The sequence below is a fragment of the Sebastes umbrosus genome, chromosome 23, assembly GCF_015220745.1.
Source record: "Sebastes umbrosus isolate fSebUmb1 chromosome 23, fSebUmb1.pri, whole genome shotgun sequence".
In the NCBI taxonomy this organism is placed as follows: domain Eukaryota; kingdom Metazoa; phylum Chordata; class Actinopteri; order Perciformes; family Sebastidae; genus Sebastes; species Sebastes umbrosus.
The window spans coordinates 5405494-5428636 of NC_051291.1; the positions used below are offsets into that span (position 1 = coordinate 5405494).

A 23143-nucleotide genomic window follows, 5' to 3' on the forward strand; every position below is an offset into this window, starting at 1 on the left:
TAGAAGTGTTGGTGATGACTTTGGGGAATCATTTATTTCTAGGAGGGATCCCCACTCTTTTTTTTAATGAGACTGTCAAACTGAGGGTCTTTGAGGAGAGATGTATTAAAGCGCCATCTGATGGCTGGTTTATGTAGACGGACTCTGTTCCATGTAAATGTTACGGGGGTATGGTCGCTAATAACGACGGAGTGGATCTTTGATTCTGAAATATTAGATAGATTAGATATAATTGAATTGGTTGAAAAGAAATTGTGAAAAAAGGATGAGTCATCTGTATTTGGGCCATAAACATTACAGATTTTGACTGGGCTATTGTTGATTGATATGTTTATGACGATCAAACGTCCTTCAGGATCTGTGATGGTGGTGTTATGGACAAATGAGACTTTTTTTGTTTATTAAGATACATACCCCTCGTTGTTTTGTGTTGTAGTGAGCTGAGAATAAGTGAATGAATTGTGATGATTTAAATTGATTGTAGTCTGAATCTGAGAGATGTGTTTCTTGTATTAAATATATATATCTGCTTGTAGTTTGGCCAGATGATTCAGAACTTTTATTTGTTTTGGCTGTGTACCAATTCCACGGATATTCCAGGTTCTGATGACATATTGAAAGGGTTGTTATGGTCTAAACCTTAATGTTTACATAGGAGTGTTTGTGTGTGTGTAGCGGTGTACGAGAGAGAGAGAGAGAGAGAGAGAGAGAGAGAGAGATATGAGGGGGGTATCTAGAAGAGCAAGGCGGTTATATCCTTATCACGGGTACAACTGTCCATTTATGGAAAGTGAAACTAGAAAACTACTTCATACTGCGTCTTTGTAAGTCCAGAATTGTTTCCTTCATACTTTTCATTTTGGCGGTGACATAGATAAGCTGGGTGGTAATGGTGTTGACAGATTGTAGTAGTGACTTGTTTTATTTTTGTTATATAGCAGTGTTTTATGAGTATGAGTGGGCTCAGTTTTAAAGCTAGAGTGACGATACAGGTATCAAACTAGAAAACCTAAGGAATCAACTGGTGTGTGTTTTTTATGCTAAATGCAGTACCTGTGAGGGTTTCTGGACAATATCTGTCATTGTTTTGTGTTGTTAATTGATTTCCAATAATAAATATATACATACATTTGCATAAAGCAGCATATTTGCAAACTCCCATGTTGATAAGAGTATTAAATACTTGACTAAAAATCTCCCTTTAAGGTACATTTTGAACAGATGAAGAAATGTGATTAATCGTGATTAACTATGGACATTCATGCGATTAATCGCAATTAAATATTTTTATTGATTGACAGCCCTAACCTAAATATTATCTAAACATTTATTTTTTAATCATAATCTTAGCTTTTATAGTTTTTTTGTTTGTTTTCAAAGGATACCACACTAAATAGGCCCACTGGGTTAAGACCTCTTCTGCACAAGTCTGAGTGCTGTCTCTTAATGCACCTCTCTAGTGCATGAGGACCAAATATGATATCACCCATGTCTTTTATTGGGCACTCCCCTTACCTCTCTGCCAGTTTGGGAATGTAATTGGCCGAAAGCCACATGACCATCTATCCAGTCCATCTATGTGTGCCCCATTAGCTGATATATGAATGGATGTATATGATTGGTAGTCTTTTATATTTTCAAATTGGTTTGTGTATTGTATGATGACCCTGATGAAGGCCACAAGCTGAAACATGTTGGTCTAACAATACAGGTGATCTGCATACTACTGGAGTTGCTGGAGTTTTACTTCTTTAGACTCCCATCTCCATGCACCTTGGAAGTAGGTGACATTGTGCTGGAAATCCCTTCTCTGCTTCTGTAATGAAAATGAAAACAGATATTTGTGCAACTTGTTGTTAGGGTGACTTTGCAGCGTGTGGTGTCAGGTTGTCAAAGACAGCACAATCCAAATGTATTTGAATTTACTTCTTTACATGACATGGCAAAGGGTGCGTGACAGAGGGAATTTCAAGTTTTTAGAAGTAACCCCTATGTTTTTTGTTTTTATTTTTTAATAATTCTCTTCTTTAATCCAGTACAAGAGGAAGTGGTCACAGCCTGCTGCAGCCATAGATAAAGACTATCATGAAGGCCAGAGCTTGTATAAGAAAGGAGTACGGAGTCATCTTCCTCTTTCTGGCTGTCTTTGTCTTGATCTATGTGCTACGTAACATGGATGTTCTGGAGGTGAGAACTTGGTATTAGAGGGTCTGCTTGAAGGGTGGACCCTGTTGGAAATGTTTAATATTAGTCAGGTTTCAGGATATTTTCAAATGCAATGTGGCTCAGCAACAGTAATGTTCTTTCATTGCAAATAAATGCAGTTCAATGGTATTTACCCTCTCAATGCTGCACCTTGACCTGGTGACAGCAGCAGCTCCTCTAGCTAGAGAGCAGTGAACAACACTTTGAAAACCTTGACCATTTGATTTTGTGCAATTGAGTAAGGGCCACAGGGGAAGTTGAGAAAGGTAGAAATTCCTGCAGCTAACAGATCAACAGTTCTTATCAACCCCCCCAAAGTTAATTTGAGCTTTGGGATGGGAAAAATCTTCCTTCTTGGCCCCTTTTGCTTTATTTGGTTAATTTGCTTTCAGTGCGTTTGTCTGATGCATGTTTGTCACCATCTCTTTCTCCAGTTTCCACATAAAGTGAACTCCATCAGCATCGTCCCAAGAGTTTTCACTGACCCTGACAAGCATCGCAGCTTCTGCACCTTCCAGCCTTTGTCCCGTGAGGAGGCTCTGGAGGAGCGCTTCCTACTAGACTCTATTGCTTGGCCTGAAACTCCACTTGTTTCTTTGGAGCAGACCAGCGATCCAGCTCACAGCAACTTCACCATTCTCCCAGCGAGGGGAGGAGGACAGTGGCACGTAGGGGATCAGCTGGAGGTTATGATACAGATGTCTGACTTCAAGGGCCGTCCCAGGAAGTCTGGGGGGGACTTCTTACTCGCCAGGCTGCACAACCGGAAGATTGGTGCAGGTGTGGTTGGGCAAGTGGTGGATCATCTCAATGGGAGTTACTCTGCTGTATTCTCTTTACTCTGGGATGGAGGCGCGCAGGTTGAGGTAATGCTAAAAACTATCATGTTAAATGTGATTGTACTGTAGGTGTTTGTAATCTTCTGATTGTTCGCGAAGCCCCGCCCCCCTTAGAAACTGTTGCTATACCTGTTAACTTTCACTTCTCGCACGGCACATGCCGTTTGTAATGATAACAGTCATGTCTAGAAAGGAACCCGCAAACTGAGAAATCTGATCTGAGAACTGCAAAAACTTGCAAAAACTTGCAAAAACTCTTGCGAGACTTGTTGCCGATGACCTATCCTAACCTTAACTATTCAACATCAATGTCTAACCTTAACTAATAAAAATCAATGTCTAACTTTACCCATTCGAGGTCAATGCCTAACTTTAGCCATTCGAGGTCAATGCCTAACCTTAACAAACTCGCGAGAGTTTCCCCAGTTTGCTAGCCACTATTAATGAAAGTTTGTGACCCGGCCACCATGTTGAGATCAATTGAGGAAAATACCACCCACCAGCCGGAGTAAAATTTCTCATTTTACAGCTAAACAGTACACTACAAGATGTTTCTGAAAACATTTTACATGAGAAATAGGCATTACAGTAACAGAATATTGATTCATATTTGATCAGTGCTGCCTAGTTTGACCGTTTGATCAGAGTTTGTGAAATGTGAAATGACCCGTGATTGGCCAATGTCTCCCGTCACGGGCTAGAATTTCTAAAGCCTGAAAACAGAGCCATGAGGAGGTGCAGAAGTCTAGTTTTCTCTCGGAATACAATTGAATTACAATTTGCTGAAAGGTTGTTATGGAATCTTTGCCCAATGATGCCAAAAATATTCTGCCTACTACCACTTTAATACATTCATTTGTTGCACTTTACCTCTTTTGTTTTTGGTTTTGGAAAGGCTTTGTGAAAACTCTGGTTCTCTATCCAATCAGGTGACGCTGGTTCACCCCGTTGAGGTTATCCCAGTGCTGAACAGGCTGAACAGCGAACAGCCCGACAGGATTTACTTCAACAGCCTCTTCCGCTCAGGCTCAGTCTCTGAAACTTCCATCTGTAACGTCTGCCTACATCCAACCCAGCCTCTGTGCAACTACACTGACGTCCGTACAGGCGAGCCTTGGTTCTGCTACAAGCCAAAGAGCCTGAGCTGTGATGCCAGGGTCAACCACGCCATGGGATCATACAAAGAAAACATCAAGGCCGAGGAGAAGAAGCTCTTTCAAAGGTGAGGGAGCAGAGAGACAGGACTGGCATTTTGTGTGACCTCAAATAATTGGGAGGGAAGTTTCAGAAGTTTGTAACTGCAGGCAATTAAGATTGAAAAAAAGATGTTTAAAGATAATACAGATCAAACTAATCAGTCTGAATCATACCAGTTGACTTTCATTAAGGACATTGGATAGTATTTGCTGTGATTTGTTTATTTTTTATTGTAAATTAATTAATAATAATTTATATAGCGCCTTTCAAGAAACCCAAGGACGCTTAACATAGACATAAATAGACACAACAAACGGAACATAACAGTAGCTAACTTTTGGAGCCATAAAGCTCCTCTATTATATCTTTTTTAGGACATTACACATTACTATTACCGGTTTGTTTTACTGTCTATGAGGGACACGGGATTGTTTTCCCCCAAAAGGGGGCGTGGTCTGGATGACGTATTACCGGTCTGATGTGTGAAAATATGAATTAGTGCAGCTTTAACTCACAAAAATGGATTTTTAGAGGTCAAGATTTGTGTAATGTTGAATGAACTTTCAAGCAATTGTTTTCCATTTTAGTGTTCGATCTTTCTAGTTTTTAACTTCATTGAATGATTCCAAATGTTTGTCCTCCTTGCTTATCTTTATGTTGTAAGAGATATTTTATTGTGTGTGCTTTTCTTCAGCGGTGTTAACTTGAAAGTCTACATGCGGTCTTCAGGACCTGCCAGTGTCACTGTGTTGCCACAAAAGGAAGGTAAAGCATGATTCTTCTTACTGCCTACGATAATAATTCAAAACTGAATGTGCTACAGACAACGAAAGTGAAACAGGCTGAAAAAAAACATACTAATTTCTTCTGGCATTCTCCTGCAGAGACATGTATTCAGCCCAGTTTGAGAAGAGCGCTGGTAGCATGGAGCACTAGGCTAAAAGTTCATGAACGTGGCACCAGCTGTTAGCCGTGTATCTGGTCTTTCAGGACTAAGAATAGTCCATAAGATGTTCATACAGTCACTTTATATCTTAGTTTTGGTCTTTTTATGGGATAACCCACCCTTATCCTTCAACTTCCTCTCAGCTCAACCAAAGGTGCAGAGCAGCAGTGTGACATCTGGTCCTTCTGGTTTTTACTACCAGGATGTGTGGCGAGCACTAGGTGGCACCACAGTTCAACAGTTCCAATTCAACACTGCTGCCATGATTCAGTGTCTGAAAGGAAAGGTGGTCCACATGTATGGAGACTCCACCGTCAGGCAGCTGTTTGAATTCCTCAACGCAGCTCTACCAGGTAACTGATCCACGGGGATTTCTGGGAAGAGTTTGATTTTGTTCCCACTGAAGCTCATTCTGTTCCCTCTGTAATACTTTTAGATCTGAAGGAGTTTGACCTGCACAGCCCAGAGAAAGCTGGACCTTACATGTCCTTGGACTATGCAAACAACATCTTGTTGACGTCCCGCTTCCACGGCCCTCCTATCCGTATTGTCGTCGTCTCAGCCAGCCAGCTTCGGTACATTGCCAATGAAATAGATGGCTTAATTGGAGGCACCAACACTGTCGTCGTTTTTGGCATCTGGGCTCACTTCGGCACTTTCCCGATGGAGATCTACATCCGGAGGCTGCAGAGCATCCGCAGGGCGGTGGTGCGGCTGCTGGACAGGGCTCCAGGCACGCTGGTCGTCATCCGAACCGGGAACCCCAAAGCTCTGTCGCTTACTATCTCTCTAACCAACAGCGACTGGCACTCGTGGCAGTGTAACAAGGTGCTCAGAGCCGTGTTCAAAGGACTGAATGTTCATCTGATCGATGCCTGGGAGATGACCCTGGCCCACCACCTGCCGCACGACCTCCACCCAGCACCTCCTATTATTAAGAATATGGTTAATGTTCTCTTGTCCTACATGTGCCCTCAAAAGGGTGGCTAGATGTGTGTTTGTTTGGGAGGGGGAGTGGGGATTAAAGCACATGCTGAGTTTACTTGTTACCTCTGTGTTTCTATCAAGTCCTGTTTTTTTCATTCAGGCAACCCATGCACTGACTAGACTGACTACATTTTTTCTAATCGATTTTTAATCAGGGATTGTTGAGTGAGCACAACAATCCCAGTAAGCAGATTCCGAAAAAGGTATCATTGCCATGAAACTTCCATACAGAAGCCCTGTCCATAATAAGACAGTCTATGAAACATATTATGGGGTTTCTAGTGGATCCAATGAGTCCAATTGTATTCATGTGTGATGATGTTAGTCCCCATAGTATACGGTGATCCGTCTTTCACCCGGACGGTGTCTCCATCCTGGCCAAAATGTTGTCTGAGCTCCACAATTATAATTATAATAGCCTGAGACGTAACAAGTTGAAAAATAATGTACGTAAGGCCAGACAACAATACGTTTCCTCTGAGGGAAACTCTCTACAGGACTCCCAAACTGTCATTGCGTCATGAGGTGGATAGCTCTGTGATTAAAGGGGGTGAAGTAGTGAATGTGATAAGTCATGATTCTCACAGCCTCTAATGCACCCCCTTATAATAATACCTTCTTTCTGATTCCACTCCGTGCTGAAATACGCCACAGGTGTGCCAAGTAAGCCATCCTGATGAAAACACCGATGGTGCGTGCATATTAGCGCATGCCTGAACGTGCAGTACACTTAAGTGTCCCAGTTTGGGGGTTTGAAAATATGGTCACCCTACCATAGTAGCCATTTCATTGTAGTGAGATCATTTTTTGAAACTTGACCTCACTGTATAAAATGATCTGTGGTGACTTCTAGGATAATCACAGCCTCATGAAACTTTACAGTCACAAACTAGAGACCTAGAGCATTCAGAGGATGGATGGCTTTTCTAGGTAGATTGACAATAAGGGTGCAGAAATCTCCAAATGTCAAAAGTTTTTGATCCCAAATCACAGCATGGCTTTTTCTATGGTGTTCCTCAAGGTCTTGGTGTCTTAATGTGGTATTTTGGAGGGGTTATTGATCTTTTTTTTTTTTTTGAGTGCTAAAAAATGGTTAAATTTAGCACCAAATCTGTGTAACTTATAAGACATAATAGATAAGGTGAATGGAAATCATATACTTCTATCATAATGTTCTAAGCTCTGTAAAGGACAGAGGGTGTCGTATCTTGTACAGATTGTAAAGCCCCCTGAGGCAAATTTGTGATTTGTAATTTTGGGCTATACAAATAAAATTGACTTGACTCTTTTACAAGTTATTTTAATTAATTCATGTTTATTTCTGATATATGACTAGAACAACTTGTGCTGCGCTGCATCTCAAATTAATCTTCATGTTCCCAGCTTTTAGATGATGTACACCACTTCTATGTGACATCTACTGCTGACCTGCTATCTCCCCCTAAAGACCCCCTGTAACCCCCTAAAAAAAAGGGTCTATTGTGGGTCCCAGAGGATTAATGAAGGTGACGGGGTCAGTGTATCTTTTGGTCATTCGATTTTCCTTTTACAAATTGATATTAAAAAACAAAAAGTTTGTGGTTATTTGATTTTCGTTTTAAAGGTCCCATATTATAAAAACGTGAGATTTACATGTTTTTTTTATTATAAAGCAGGCTTAAGTCCTATATAAATACTGTAAAAGTATCAAAACACTGAATCAACAGGGAAATACACAGAGCCTGTATTCAGAAACTCTGCATTTGAAACAAGACGTCAGGATTTCTGCACATTTGTGATGTCACAAATATACAATATTTAGACCCTTGACATAATTCTACATGTAAACATTCTAAATGTGTCCCAGTTTATTTCCTTGTTGCAGTGTATGTGAATGTCATCAGCTGACAGGAAGTAAACATGGACCCAAGCTGTCGCCTAGCAACGCAATTTTGTTGCAATTCCGTCAAAATGCGCTAAAACGGAGCGTTTCAAGACAGAGGGTAAATACAGGCATATTCAGGAAGACAGTATGAGGAAAATAAAGTTTTTTTTGAACATTACAACATGTAAACATGTTCTAGTAGAAACACAAAATACAAGTATGAATCTGAAAATGAGCATAATATGGGACCTTTAAAGGGACTATTTGTAACTTTGTATGCGCATAAATGTAGCGGGTCGTCACACATGCGCGCTGACATATGCGCGTTCGCGTGTAGCCGCTGTACCCTCCTCCTCTGCCTGCTCGCCTTCACTCAGACAGCTCAGCTCGCTCCACCTCTAGACGTGAACGCGCGTTCACTACACACTGCAGAAGAGTTAGTTTAGCTCTGAGAATATCTAGTGAATGCACAGGGGACGTTTGTGCAGAAATAAATGCTGCAGCTCCTCCAGACCAACAGAGGTTTTCTGTGTCTTGTGAAGTGACGGGACTCTGCAGAGAGTTACGTTGTCTTCTCGTTACCGACCGGGTGCCGGTGTCTCCTGGAGACATGCTGCAGAGCCTCGCTGCCTCAGCCTGCACTTAGGCAGGAAAAGCCAACACTAGGATCAGATCTAAATCATGTTCATGGAGAGACCTTCGTCTGGTCAGCTAACATTACTGCCAAGCAGCTGAAATATAGAGTGATATTGTGGTTTTAGCTGACTTGTGTCGCCTCACTGTTTTGAGCGATGCTCGTTCAGGTATATTTAGAGCGAGCAAGTGCGAGCCCGACGCTGACTTTCGTTGATTTCACGGCCACAGGTGTCGCTGTTACAGTTTTTCTCAATTGTTTACACACAAATACTGGTACTTGACACACAATGACCACAACATGTAACTCATGCACCAACCCCCTGAACCAATTCTGCTAAACTACAAGCACAATTCCTGCTTTACACTCAAATTGCAGTTCTAAAACACACTTTTTTCAAAACACTACACACAATTCTCTGCATTTGGCACAATTTTCATGAAGAAAATCTCGTTTTCACAAGGAACACACTGTCATTCAAAATTCTAAAGTCAATTGCCCTACTATGCACACTGACTCATCACATGGGCAAACACCTGTCACACAGTGTTACAATTAGCAATCAGAGCTTTAGCATAAAAGGGCAAACATTGCTTGTGATGTGGATGAGGTGCTGTGGCCAGACCGAAACAGAAGAGAGGATGCAGCATAGTTTTTTTTTCGTTTTTTTTTACTGTAACTGTATACAGTAAATTCCTCTGTTGTTTTGTATGTAGACCACTGTATGTGCAACTTTGTGTTGGTTGGGATGTACACTGTGTACATTGTTTTTGTGGGGAAAATAAAATATATTTATTACCGTGTATTTGTGTGTTCTGAGTATAAAAACAATATTCTAAAATATTTTACAACACACTTATGTATGTACTGTCTGTAGTAAGTGTAACACTGAACAAAAAAAAGGCCTAAGTCATTATGATGAATGGAGAAGAAGTGTTTTCCATTCATCATAGTGTTTTACATTGAGCACATCAGTGTTCAACTGGTTCTTATAAATGTCTATTCATATGATGGTTTGTGTGTGTCATTTGAAAACAAAATACCATTTTGAGAAGAAATAACATTGTTTTGAATGTAAAGTTTCATTTTGCAGGAGAATTGAGGGGTTTTGCCCATTGTGTGTGTGTTTTTTGATTTGTGTGTAGAGTTCTGAGAGTATGAGGCATGCTTTCAGAAAATGTGTGTAAACAATCGAGAAAAACTGTAAGAAGCATTTCTGAAAGTTACAAATAGTCCCTTTAAAATACAAAAAGTATTATTGAAATAAAGACGTTTTTTCTTTATCTGGGTCAAAAAGTGATGAACTAAATTTAAAAAACGGGTTTATTTTCATTTTCTATTTCTAAAAACAAAAAATAAAATCACTAGAAGACAGATTATGAAAAAACGCCCCGTTTTTCATATTCTGCGACCGGAAGTTGCCATTTACAAAATAAGAGCGCATACGAGGACGGCGCTGTGCCTCAGGTCGCAGAATATGAAAAAAAAAAAAAACGGGGCGTTATTTCGTTTCTGTCTTCTAGTGATTTTATTTTTTTGTTTTTAGAAATAGAAAATGAATTAAAATGTATGTTGTCATATTTTTGTTTCACACATTTGAGGAGACTCTCCAGCAGGTGGCAGTAACAACAACAAAGACACGTGACCTACTGCAAAATAAAAACATGGAGAAGAAGAAGAAGAGCTCTCTGACAACAAATCAACTCCACCAACATGAAACTGCTTGTTTTCAACATTTAGCATTATACTTTTAATAAGAGTGCCTCTCTTATTTAGTAGAGAAGTTAGTAGGTTCAGTGTTATATCTACCTTCAGTCCCATCTTTATCTTACAGTTACTACTAATACTAGTAAACTGTGGCTGGATAACAACAGCTAACAACAACAGCTACTCAGGTTTGCAACACCAGTGCGAAAAGATGGACTCAAGTGTCTCCAAAGGTTTGTTTTGTTTGTAATCAGAGAGATATTAAAAGTATAAACTCTTGTGTAAAGTTGTAGTTGTTGATAGTTCAGCTAACGTTGACTTTTAGCAGTGCTTTTAGCTCCTCTTAGCCAGGTTAGCTTAGTAAACTAGCATGTTGACTCATCTTTCTGATAGTAATGTGTTTTATTATGCATCAATAATCATTTTGCATTCATAATATCTTGTAAGAATTAGTGTTCAGTGTGTAAAAACTGTGCAAAAGTAGAGCTAGCTAGCTGTGTTTGTGCAACGTTGTTGTTTTTGAACGTGCACTCAGTGTTCAACGTTGCATTCAAGACACATCGTTGTTCCTGCAACAGTTAGCGAAAAACCTGTTTTAGTCTTTTTTAGGGGGTTACAGGGGGTCTTTAGAGGGAGATAGCAGGTCAGCAGTAGATGTCACATAGAAGTGGTGTACATCATCTGAAAGCTGAGAACCTGAAGATTCATTTGAGATGCAGCTGTGTCAAGTTGTTCTAGTCATAAATCAGAAATAAACATGATTTAATTAAAATAACTTGTAAAAGTGTGTAAGAGTCAAGTCAATTTTATTTGTATAGCCCAAAATCACAAATCACAAATTTGCCTCAGGGGGCTTTACAATCTGTACAAGATACGACACCCTCTGTCCTGTACAGAGATTAGAACATTATGATAGAAGTATATGATGTCCATTCCCCTTATCTATTATGTCTTATAAGTTACACAGATTTGGTGCAAAATTTAACACTTTTTTTGTACTCGAGAATTCATAAAAAAAAAAAAAAAGACCAATGATCCCTCCAAAATACCACATTAAGACACCAAGACCTTGAGGAACACCATAGAAAAAGACATGCTGTTTTTGGTATCAAAAACTTTGACATTTGGAGATTTCTGCAATATGATGATTGGATGACGAGCACTCCTGTTCTGGAAACTGCTCAGAAACCCCCTTATTGTCAATCTATCTAGGAAAGCCATCCATCCTCTGAATGCTCTGGGTCTCTAGTTTGTGGCTGCAAAGTTTCATGAGGCTGTGATTATCCTAGAGGTCACCACAGGTCATTTTATACAGTGAGGTCAAATGTTTAAAAAATGGTCTCACTACAATGAAATGGCTACTCTCGGGACTAACATCATCACACATGAATACAGTTGAGCTCATTGGATCCATAAGAGTCTCAGCTTTACAGTCAATTTATGTAATTCCAAGACTGTTTGTGGACCCCAGTATGCAGAAATATTCAAATACACCATTTTAGTATCGGCGAAAATAACACATTTATATTGCATTCAAAAAACTGCATGTGATTATCATAAAGTTGGCATGTCTGTAAAGGGGAGACTCGTGGGTACCCATAGAACCCATTTACATTCACATATCTTGAGGTCAGAGGTCAAGGGACCCCTTTGAAAATGGCCTTGACAGTTTTTCCTCCCAAATTTCGTAGCATTATTAAGCCTCCTTCCCGACAAGCTAGCATGACATGGTACCAGTGGATTCCTCAGGTTTTCTAGTTTCATATGATATCTGTAACTTCACTCTAGCGCTAAAACTGAAACTGCTACAGCCTCTGAAATACAGTAATGTCGGTTACTGTCAGGTCTCACTGTTGTGAGTCATTATACATCGCTTGATTGTGTAATTAAAACCAATTATTTCACCAAATTAATCCCAGAATTACTTCTGAATAACAGCCCCAGTCTGACTCCTCACCACCATACAGTCCAATTTGATTAGTTGAATGAGGATAAATGGGACAGATAGCTCAGCTGCATTCACTTTCAGTCTAAGTTATTTTTTATATTCTTCAGGTGAGCCCTCACATGTTCCTCTGGCGTCGCTGCGCCTCCTGGTCCCACCTTTCCAGCTGATGGCAGCTTCCATGTGGCAGGTTGTGAAGAAACAAGACGTCGCGAACTACTGGAAAGTGGCAGAGTTTGTCTCTTTGGTGATGGATGCGGTCCCAGAGCTGCTGATGTACAAGCACAGGACGCAACTTAACCTGGGATTAAGAGCCAGGGTGGGTACCACTGGAGGACTTTCTATGCTAATGTCTAATGTTTTTTTAAGATGGACGCAATTATAGATACAGCTAATGATGTGTGAATGTATTGTGAAGTATTTTGTTGCAATGTTTATGTTTTTCTCCTCATCAGTATATTCTGGAGTTGTGCCGAAGTGAACAGCCTGTGGAACCTGATTTCATCTTGTCTCATTTGGACCGGATTAAACCGCGCCACCCCACCCTGGTAAGTGTCTAGAGTCGAGATTAGTTGATATCGGTTCACACACCACTTAGGAAGCTATCCAGTAGTGAACTTGTGTCATTGTTATGCCTTTATTGCAGATGAAAGAATCCCAAGAGGAGGAAGTAGTGAGCAACTTTCTTGAGTTGATCCAGACTCTGCTCAAAGATCCCGAGGAGAGGCGAGACTTTTTCTTGGTGAGGCGGTATCACTTACACTTCTGTGGAGCCAAATTCAGCTGTAAATGTTACTTACTGTTATTAGATTATAATTTATACGAAGCTGGGTTCTGTCAGTTGCACAGTTGGTTGTGGAATCTGGCCGGTGGTATTAATTGCTTGGAAACACGTTTGAAATGGAAAGAAAATCATGCAGAATATAAAAAAAAAGACAACATTGGTATTTTTAAGTAGCTGCAAAAATAGCAGAGATACCTGACTTTGGTTTTGTAGAGGCGATGCAGTAAAATTGTCTCTTTTTGTCTTTCTAAGGAGGTCTTCCCCGCTGAGTATGGACCTCAGTACGACAGCGATTTGCAGATGCTGTTTTCAGAGTTCCTCTGTCGGCTGGCTCAGCTGTTGCCAGTTCCTGACCTCGAGCAGGTGAGAGGTGTCATTTTGATAAAAAGTTAACAATCAAAGAACAACTTAAACTACCATACTGATTCTATAGCTACTGCTATACTAATACTGATTACCTCAAAGAAAATGATCTTCTGGTTTACACACATCTCTTTATACATTCATGTCTGTCGCCATCTAGCGGCCATTGTCAAAAAAGCACCAGAGTGTCACCTCTTTGCTTCTATACTCTTTGACATGTCTTACAGGTGTTTAATCTACAAATTTAATGTCTTGGTATCCTATTTATGAAGTTGAAATATTTGACTATATTGCATGTGGTGTTCTTTGTGTTTTCATGCCTTTCTCACAGACTGTTTCTTGGCTTGGAGGTGAATGCTCCGTGTTGGAGGATTGTGTGCATTCAGTCTCTGAGCCTACAGACCTGAAAAGTTTGCTCCAGCATCACAAACACCTCGGGCATTTAGAGCAGCACGGTAAGTCAATTCCCATAACCGCATCTATTGTATTTGACTTAGCAGCTAATGACAATAACTTTTGCATCACTCTTGTCCTTTTCTGTGCAGTTCCACCGTCGAGCATGGGCGACAGCATCCTGTCCTCCCTCTCTGCTGCTCCCCCCAGCGGAGCGGCAAAACCTACAGAACAACCCAGCCAATCGGATCCGCTGCAAGGCCTCGGCGATGACACGCACGCGGTATCATTCGTGGACGACGTAGCGGTTGAAATAATCGCAGTGACGGATTACGCAGAGGTCGAATTAGATGCGAGCACCGACATCGAAATGGTAATGGGAGAAAACTGCTTTGAAGGAACAGACGCAGTGGCTGAAGATTCGCTAGTAGTGCTTCCTGAGGAGACAACCATAGAAGAAGAAGAAGAAGTGGGCGAAGCAGGTGAAGAAGCAACACAAGAAAAACCTGTTTCGCCGAACAGTCAAACAGAAGTTAACAAGGACGACTTGGCGTCCTCCCAGCAAAAAATCTCCGTGGGACCTCACGACTGCCCCGACTGCGAGAAGAAATTTAAGTTTGCCTCTTCGCTAATCGCCCACAGGGTCATCCACACCGGCGAGCGCCCCCACCGGTGCAACGACTGCGGCCGCTGCTTTTCCTTCAGGCAGTCCCTTGACAGGCACAGACACACGCACAAAACTGGACGCAAGTACAACTGCGTCATCTGTCGGGAGACCTTCCACTCGCTGTCAGCCCGCACAGAGCACAAGCAAACACACATGGAGGACGGTGTTTACACGTGTCGTCAGTGCGACAAGACATTTAACTGGGAGCTGGCACTCGCAAGGCACCTAAAGACTCACACTGATGATGATCACAATCCAAACAAGCCTACAGAGAGCACTAAGGACGGGCAGGAGGTTGTTATAGGTGATGTCAGCGAGGCTCCTGAACCCGACTGCCAGGTGCAGGCAGAAGATGATAATGATGATGATGATGATGATCCAGAGAACGCAGAGGCTCAGAGCAGTGAGCCTCCCAACTCTGAGCCCGAAGGCACGGCCCCTGAACTCGACGGTGAAGTAATTTCCCTGGTGAAGGTCCGCACAAGTGGGCGCAAACGCAAACCGACCATGAAGATCCAGGTGATAAATTTGCAGAAGCGCATGGCCACGAAAAGAAGGAAGGAGATCCCCAAGGCCGACCCTCCAGAGCTGAAGCCTCTGCCTTTCAATTGGTAAAAGCATCTCTCCTCAATCCTTTTTCTCACAAGTGATTTCTGTTTCTGTCTTTTTGGTTTTATGGCAGGTTCAGCACAAAGATACAAAGAGTATAGAAGCAAAGAGGCGAAACTCTGGGGCTATTTTTGACGACAGCCGCTACATGGCGCTGCGCCAGCGCTTTCATTTAGGACTGAAAACACCAATGAGTCCATAGCCATGGATGTATAAAGAGATGTCTGATGTTGCAATGGAACACACAATTGACTTTCACTTCTTAGCAATACATATTCTTTGATAGAAATATATAATGTAATATATTGTGTTTATTTGAATATACGGTGGCTGTGGAGGGACATCAGGCAGATCAAGCCCCTCATGTTTATTTCTCCTTTCTCTTCAACAGTGCAGAGCACTCTTACGGGTCGCCCGTGGTCTCAGCGAAGGACGGTGATGAGAGTGAGTTCACTTTTAGATATACAGTTGTGGGTTAATTTCCAACCTGTAATTTGCAGGGGTTACTGAATATCCTTACAAACATAAAAGTCCAAAATGCAAGCACATCATTTTACCATTTCTTAGCATAATGTTAATTTCTTTCTCCAGTCCCTAATGTGTTTTTTTGTTTTCCATAAGTTTCTGTCCCAGATGGCTCATCCGCTGCTTTCTCCTGTCCCAAGTGCTCCTTCCACCACTCAGAAGAAGCACAGGTCCAGCAGCACATTGACAAGGTCCACTCTGTTGAGACCGAGGACGACGAGCTGTCCTTTCAGCCCCTCGCAGATGAAGAGGGACGTTTTAGTTGTCCAGACTGTGAGAAGTGCTTCAAGTTCCAATCCTTACTGAAAGCCCACCAGCGCATCCACACGGGCGAGCAGCCCTTCCTGTGTTCTCAGTGCGGACGGCGGTTCTCCTTCAAGCAGTCGCTGGAGAGGCACAAGCAGACGCACAAGTCCGGGCGCAAGTACGAGTGCCTGATCTGCGGCGAGTTCTTCAAGTCCCTGGTGGCTCAGAGGGAGCACAAGAGCACTCACATGGAGAACGGCGAGTACCTGTGTTCGGAGTGCGGCCGGGCGTTCGCCTGGAAGTCCGCGCTGGTGAGACACCTGAAGACCCACGGCGAGGACGCTGACAAGTTGGAGCATTCTTACAAATGCCCTCGCTGTGACCTGGTCTTCAGCTGCATCAGCTACCTCAACAGGCACCTCCAGACTCACCAAGAAGAACGAGCGCACACCTGCAACTGCGGAAAGAGCTTCGCCTACCGGGCCGCTCTCACCGCACATCAGCGCATCCATCAAAAGGAGCGGCCGCACACGTGCACGCAGTGCGGCAAGGGGTTCCTCTACAAGGGGGGTTTGCTGAGCCACATGAAGATCCACTCAGAGGAGATGCCCTTCATGTGTTCCTTCTGCGGCAAGAGCTTCAAGAGGGAGCGTAACATGAAGAAGCACGAGCGCTGCCACACCAGGGAGAACGTTTTCAGCTGCTCGCAGTGCGACAAGAGTTTCGTCTACAAGGCAACTCTGATCAGACACGAGCTGACTCACTCGGGCGAGAGGCCGTTCCTCTGCTCCGACTGCGGGAAAGGCTTCTTTTCCCACGCCGAGCTGTTGAAGCACGAGCGTTTCCACACGGGCCACAAGCCCTTCCAGTGCCCGCACTGCGGCAAGAAATTCACCCAGTCTTGCTACCTGACCATCCACCTGCGCTACCACACCGGAGTCCGGCCGTACTCCTGCACCGACTGCGACAAGAGCTTCCTTAGTGCCAATCGCCTGAAGAGACACCAGCGAACACATTCAGGGGAAAAACCCTACCTCTGTGTAGAATGTGGGAAGGGATTCAGGCAGTCGTATAATCTCAAAATGCATCAACGGACACATATCATGAAGTTGAAATAGTCAAGACTTTAAAAGGGATGGTTTGGGTGTTTTGAAGCGGGGTTGTATGAGGTACTTATTCATAGTCAGTTTATTACCTACAGTAGATAACGGTCGGCACGCCCCCAGTTTGGAGAAACAGACAGGAGTACCGGGGCAGCAGCAACATGTATTTAACCACCTAAAAAGGCTCACCTAAAAAAAATCAATATCAGTTTAAGTGTACGTTATATTTAGAAAATGTTCACCACTTTACCTCGCCATTAGAGAGCCCCTTCTGATGGGGAACTGGAGCCGTATTATCTATTTATGCTCTTGCCAAAGCCACCAGACTTCATTGAAAAAACATGTAATTTTACCTCACAGAATGTGGGGGTTTGCCATGTTATGATTTGAGCATATTTTTTATGCTAAATGAAGTACCTGTGAGGAGTTTCTGGACAATATTTGTCATTGTTTTGTGTTGTTAATTGATTTACAATACTAAATATATACACACATTTGCATAAAGCAGCATATTTGCCCACTCCCATGTTGATAAGAGTATTAAATACTTGACAAATCTCCCTTAAGGTACGTTTTGAACAGATAAAAAAATGTGGGATTATCTATGGACAATTATGCGATTAATTGCAATAAAACTGAACTGAACCTGTTGCATCTATGTGCCCTCGCCAAAGCCACCAGACTCAATTGAAAAAAAACATGTAATTTTACCTCGCAAAACACGCTGCCTTGATCAGTTAGTTTGTTTGTGCTATTGTGTGACTTGGGTGAATTTGAACTAACCAAAGTCACACAATAACACAAACAAACTAACCAATCGAGGCAGCAGTAGACCAGCAACTCTCGTGTCCTGCGAGATAAAATTACAGTTTTTTTTCAACGGAGTCTGGCGGCTTTGGTGAGAGCACAGATAACGGCTTCAGTTTCCTGTTGGAAACATAGACTGTATAGTTGTCTGACGGCAAGGTAAACCGGTGAAAAATATTCTAAATTCAGCGTACACTTAACCTGATATTGATTCTTTTTGGTGGTTAAATACGTCTTGCAGATGCCTCTGTCCACAGCAGTACATTGCTTCTATGCGGTAACTCCTGTCTGATTCTCCAAACTGGGGCCGTGCCGACCGTCATCTACTGTTGGTAACACACCGACTGTGGATAAGTACCTCATGCGGCCACACTTCAAAACACCCAAACTATCCCTTTAACTTATTGATCTGGAGATTTTGGAAATGGTATGAAATTATAGATTAGTTTAGAATGGGACAAAAACAACTGTAGGTGGATTGTGATTTATCTCCTATGCAATTGCAGTGAACTGGATCTAGTATAGAACATTGTTTCAGCAAGAATAAGTACATGTTTTCCATTATACTGAATGCATTTGACTTCCAGGTTGTGTTGCGATTAAAGCACACTCAGCAGAGGAAATGTGTTTGTCAGATCAGATGCATTGTGATGTGACTTCAAATAATGAACAGCAGAAGGTACATAAATCCAGTCTTTATTTTGGGCATGTTTTACGACAGAAAAAAAAATGTAACACTGCTTTGGAAAAGAGGCTTAAAACATTATTTTGTGCTAGAACAAGTTTTTTTTTTTAACAGCAGTAGTTTAATTTCAGACAGTAACACATACTGCAGGCTCTGTGGCATTGAGGCTGGTCTCAGGTCAGCAGTAGTACAGACAGGAGCCACACTGTGACGCCGTTCCACAGCCAGTCACAGGGCATTGTTGAGCTTAGACATCTTTTGGGTATTTTAGTGTTAAAGAATAGCTGAGAGGGAAGAGGTGAACATCACTGGGATTTACTGACAAACTTCAATTGTATGAAAAGACATTATGAATTGTGCTGTGGGGTAATTTTATGAAAGTTGAGAAACTGAAAAAGTTAAAAGACAACTAAGCCACTGCTGATCCTACTGAAATAGTTGGAAGTACTAAGAAAACAGTGAGGGCTATGTAACGCCCTGCTCAGACAGTGACCTACACAGCTAGGTGCAGAGTGATGGGGCAGTGGTCGCTTCCCAAAGCCTTGTTGCGGATCTTGCTGTCGCACAGGCCCGGCAGCAGGCTGGATGACACCACGAAGTAGTCGAGCCTCCAGCCCACGTTCTTCCCGCGGGCGTTCATCATGTAGGTCCAGAAGGTGTAGGCGTTGGTCTGCTCCGGGTAGAGCTCGCGGAAGCTGTCGGTGAAGCCGGACTCCAGCAGCTGGCTGAAGCCCTCGCGCTCCTCCGCGGTGAAGCCGGCGTTTTTCTTGTTCCCCTTGGGGTTCTTCAGGTCGACCTCCTGGTGCGCGACGTTGAGGTCGCCGCACAGCACCAGGGGCTTCTGCATGTCCAGCTCGCTGAGGTACGCCCGGAAGTCCACGTCCCAGGTTTTGCGGTAATCGAGGCGCACGAGGCCTCGGCCGGAGTTTGGCACGTAGGTGGTCACCAGGAAGAAGTTGGCGAACTCGGCAGTGATGACGCGGCCCTCCTTGTCATGCTCTTCTTTACCTGGGGGGATTGGAAGAGGAGGTTCAGCTAAAGGCTGTATTGAGAGCATTTTTATGTGGACGAATATTTAAAAAAAATAAAACATCCACAGAGCTTTTAGAAAAATGCAGAATAAAAGTTTTCGTGAAAAAATTATCATTGTGAATTCATCATTTTAAAAATGTTGGTGTGTACAAAGTGAATGTTTTGTACACCTCTGTGGAATATATATATAGACCAATGATTGAGGTCTGCTATACAGGTCCAGTGTTAAATGTTTCATTAGAAGACACCACTCACCAATGCCATAGGTAACTTTGATGGGTTCAGTCTTGCAGAGCATGGCCACACCACTGTAACCCTCCTTTTCCTTTGAATTGGCCCAGTACTTGTGAGGGTACTCAGGCATTGAGGTGATGTCAGCGGGGAGGGATTTCTCTGCACACTTTGTCTCCTGCAGGCACAAAACATCTGGAGCCTCCTCACGCACCCACTGGGGGAAGAACACGAGCGTTTACCGTTAAAACCAGTCTCAAAACTTAATTGGCAAATCATTTGTGTTGCTTTTGTTCACTGCAAACTCACATCCAGGCCCTTCTTTTTCACCCAGGCCCTCAGGCCGTCCACGTTCCAGGAGGTGATCTTCATGTTGGCGTCACGTCCATCTTTGCTGGTCATTTTGTCGGGAGGATCATCGTACAATATCGGGGCCTCTGGTTCCTTAGTCTTCTTTGTTTTCTTTGCAGAAGCTGTGAGGTGAAAGAAACATACAGGGTCATGATAGATCACGTTAGGAAAATGTATGTAGAGAGAACGGTATGTATGTATGTATTCGTGCCCGCTGCAGTACCGTTGCCGGTGTCATTCTCCCCATCTCCAGCCGCATCCTCTGCCGCCTTGCCTCTCTTCATACTGGAATTCGCTCTAACTGCAAACACACTTCGCAGACACACAACACGCACACACAACAGCACACGCGCCGCTGGGGAAAAAAACAGAAGAGCAATTTAAGTGTCAGATGCTACAACAATATGCAAGAGTTTTACAGTGCTTCTCAAATGTGCCATGAAGGCCAGCAATGGCCAATTAAAGCTTAATTGTTTTTTTGCAAAACAAAACAAGCAATTTGGTTCTGGGAATTTGTGATGAGCATTTTTTTTTTTGGAAGTGACTGGGATCATTCTTTTATGCGTAACCCAACATCAGACTTGACTTAAACATTGCTTTACTAACTTTGTAAAACAAAATGTAACAACAAATAAATACACAGATTTAAATTAATTTAATTATTTATTATTAAAATAATAAATCGTACACCAGCAACTTGGTAAAAATCTTCAAAATTAACAGGAATTACAGTTTTAATGCAGCAACAAATTGGTCAAAACTTAAACGGGAAGTCAAATCCAGCTATTTGAGTCAGTATCACCCGATATCGGTGCATCCCTAATTTATCAGCCAATATATGCAATAATACTTCTCAGCAATAAGCCAATATCGGCCGATATATCGGTCAGTTTTTATTCTAACATGACTGATTGTGGAACTGGTGGAAAGTCTCTGCAGTTGTGTGTCCAATTACTTTATTCAAGCTTGAGTATCTTCAAATAGGCAAATCTGATAATGTGTACAATGTGTACCATCAACACTCATGTAGATGCATATCAGCACCAGTATCGGTCTATCTGATGTTTAGATGCCTCTCTTCATGTAAGAAATATGTTATGAATATTTTCATGTTACAAAATGACATATGCATTTGTTTTACAAAGCTTAAGTACGTTTTTAAAGACTTAAATACATTCTCTGACAGATTTATTTTGATGCAAGTCGTTGCTGTGGATGTGCATATAAACCAAGCATGCTAAATATTCAAAACAAGAATGCATTTGTGATCCAAGCTGGATGCAAAATTAACAGCATGCATGTGAAAAAAAACAATAACAGCAGGTTACACAACAGGTTTTCGTGCCAAGCTATGCTAACACTAGCTTCTCCTCTGTGACAAAGAGCCCAGACCAGACAGGCCTGCAGCACTGAGGATGTATGGAGAGCTAGCTGGCTTCAATAGCTTCATATGCATCTTATAATATGATTCATCTACAAAATGCAAATAAGGTTAAACAATGCTGGTGTTTTTAATTTCAACCACGTTGCAGGAAAAGGAGATGCAAATAATCTTACTTGCACGTTCACAACCGGATGCAAAGACAAGTGGTTCTTCTTCACAGCAGCAGTCTTCACTCACTTCCTCCAAACACACTCACAAAGAACAGCACCACATGCTTGATCTGCTTAGCTGCCTTAAAGTATGCCTGATCAAAAATAACTAAAAAACTACACATTTTCATTTATTTATTTATTTATTTATTTAAAAAATGGCAATACACATGTAGCTGCTATGATGCATATTATATTATCCTGACATACTACTGAGGTAAAACATTATTTAGCTAGATCAGAGGTCAGCAACCTTTACTGTCAAAAGAACCATTTTAGGCAAAAAATAAAAATAAAAATCTGTGTGGAGCTGCAAAACATTTGATCATTGTGATGAAGGTAACGCAGTTTATAGTCTAAGTATATAGTATATAAGTCTAATGCAGTGAGGGCCAAAGTGCAAATGTACTACTACGAAATGTAACTTAACGAGAAAAAAAGTTGTAATATTACAAAATAAAGTCAAAACTTTACGAGAAAAAAGTCGTAATATTACGAGAATAAAGTCATAAGTTTACGAAAAAATAAAGTTGTAATATTACGAAAATAAAGTCATAAGTTAACGAGAAAAAAAGTTGTAATATTACAAAATAAAGTCAAAACTTTTCGAGAAAAAAAGTCGTAATATTACGAGAATAAAGGCAAAACTTTACGAGAAAAAAGTTGTGATATTACGAAAATAAAGTCATGTTTACAAAAAAAGTTGTATTATTACGAGAATAAAGTCAGAAGTTTCCGAGAATTTTTTTTTAATATTTCGAGAATAAAGTCATAATTTAGCGAGAAAAAAAGTTGTAACATTACGAGAATAAAGTCATAAATTTACGAAAAAAAAGTTGTAATATTACGAGAATAAAGTCATAAGTTTACGAAAAAAAAGTCGTAATATTACGAAAATAAAGTCATAACTTCACGAGAAAAAAAGTCGTAACATTATGAGAATAAAGTCATAACTTTACGGAAAAAAAAGTTGTAATATTACGAGAATAAAGTCATAACTTCACGAGAAAAAAAGTCGTAACATTATGAGAATAAAGTCATAACTTTACGAGAAAAAAAGTCATAATATTACGAGAATAAAGTCATAAGTTTACGAAAAAAAAGTCATAATATTACGAAAATAAAGTCATAACTTCACGAGAAAAAAAGTCGTAACATTATGAGAATAAAGTTATAACTTTACGGGAAAAAAAGTTGTAATATTACGAAAATAAAGTCACAACTTTACGAGAAAAAAAGTCATAATATCACGAGAATAAAGTCATAAGTTTACGAAAAAAAAGTCGCAATATTACAAGAATAAAGTCGTAAGTTAACGAGACAAAAAATGTCGTAACATTACGAGAATAAAGGCAAAACTTTACGATGAAAAAAGTCATAACTAAACAAGAAAAAATGTCGTAACATTACGCAAAAATTACTACTTAATA

General features: G+C 41.3%; 3 protein-coding genes across 5 annotated transcripts; 2 read left to right on the top strand and 1 right to left on the bottom strand.

Annotated features, from left to right (window-relative positions):
• Nucleotides 1-1844: 1844 nt before the first annotated feature.
• LOC119482421 (NXPE family member 3-like) lies at nt 1845-6280 on the top strand. Of its 2 annotated transcripts, XM_037759893.1 has the most exons (6): nt 1845-2187; nt 2640-3071; nt 3974-4266; nt 4936-5006; nt 5331-5540; nt 5624-6280. In XM_037759893.1, the coding sequence occupies exons 1-6, from the start codon at nt 2086-2088 to the stop codon at nt 6175-6177; spliced, it is 1662 nt and encodes a 553-aa protein (XP_037615821.1). In that variant the 5' UTR covers nt 1845-2085; the 3' UTR covers nt 6178-6280. The 2 variants fall into 2 exon arrangements, with proteins under 2 accessions (XP_037615821.1, XP_037615822.1); XM_037759894.1 differs by lacking the exon at nt 5331-5540.
• Nucleotides 6281-10321: 4041 nt separating this feature from the next.
• LOC119483185 (zinc finger protein 599-like) lies at nt 10322-17315 on the top strand. Of its 2 annotated transcripts, none has more exons than XM_037761295.1 (9): nt 10322-10612; nt 12435-12643; nt 12780-12872; nt 12971-13066; nt 13361-13471; nt 13803-13926; nt 14017-15142; nt 15532-15584; nt 15762-17315. In XM_037761295.1, the coding sequence occupies exons 1-9, from the start codon at nt 10591-10593 to the stop codon at nt 17027-17029; spliced, it is 3102 nt and encodes a 1033-aa protein (XP_037617223.1). In that variant the 5' UTR covers nt 10322-10590; the 3' UTR covers nt 17030-17315. The 2 variants fall into 2 exon arrangements, with proteins under 2 accessions (XP_037617223.1, XP_037617222.1); XM_037761294.1 differs by having other exon boundaries at nt 10323-10612; nt 12780-12878.
• Nucleotides 17316-18500: 1185 nt separating this feature from the next.
• apex1 (APEX nuclease (multifunctional DNA repair enzyme) 1) lies at nt 18501-21821 on the bottom strand. The gene is made up of 5 exons (XM_037760178.1): nt 21678-21821; nt 20344-20475; nt 20079-20242; nt 19794-19986; nt 18501-19514 (listed from the first exon to the last, which is right to left on the bottom strand). Exons 2-5 carry the CDS (start codon nt 20402-20404, stop codon nt 19000-19002), a joined length of 933 nt encoding a protein of 310 aa, XP_037616106.1. The 5' UTR covers nt 20405-20475; nt 21678-21821; the 3' UTR covers nt 18501-18999.
• Nucleotides 21822-23143: the final 1322 nt, after the last annotated feature.

Coding starts and splice junctions, on each gene's coding strand:
- LOC119482421 (XM_037759893.1), top strand. CDS start 2,086: ATGAAGGCCAGAGCTTGTATAAGAAAGGAGTACGGAGTCATCTTCCTC. Junction 3,072..3,973: donor ATGGAGGCGCGCAGGTTGAG/GTAATGCTAAAA, acceptor CTATCCAATCAG/GTGACGCTGGTTCACCCCGT. Junction 5,541..5,623: donor CCTCAACGCAGCTCTACCAG/GTAACTGATCCA, acceptor TAATACTTTTAG/ATCTGAAGGAGTTTGACCTG.
- LOC119483185 (XM_037761294.1), top strand. CDS start 10,591: ATGGACTCAAGTGTCTCCAAAG. Junction 13,472..13,802: donor CAGTTCCTGACCTCGAGCAG/GTGAGAGGTGTC, acceptor CCTTTCTCACAG/ACTGTTTCTTGGCTTGGAGG. Junction 15,585..15,761: donor AGCGAAGGACGGTGATGAGA/GTGAGTTCACTT, acceptor GTTTTCCATAAG/TTTCTGTCCCAGATGGCTCA.
- apex1 (XM_037760178.1), bottom strand. CDS start 20,404: ATGAAGAGAGGCAAGGCGGCAGAGGATGCGGCTGGAGATGGGGAGAAT. Junction 20,243..20,343: donor GGAGAATGACACCGGCAACG/GTACTGCAGCGG, acceptor TTCACCTCACAG/CTTCTGCAAAGAAAACAAAG. Junction 19,515..19,793: donor CAAAGTTACCTATGGCATTG/GTGAGTGGTGTC, acceptor CAATCCCCCCAG/GTAAAGAAGAGCATGACAAG.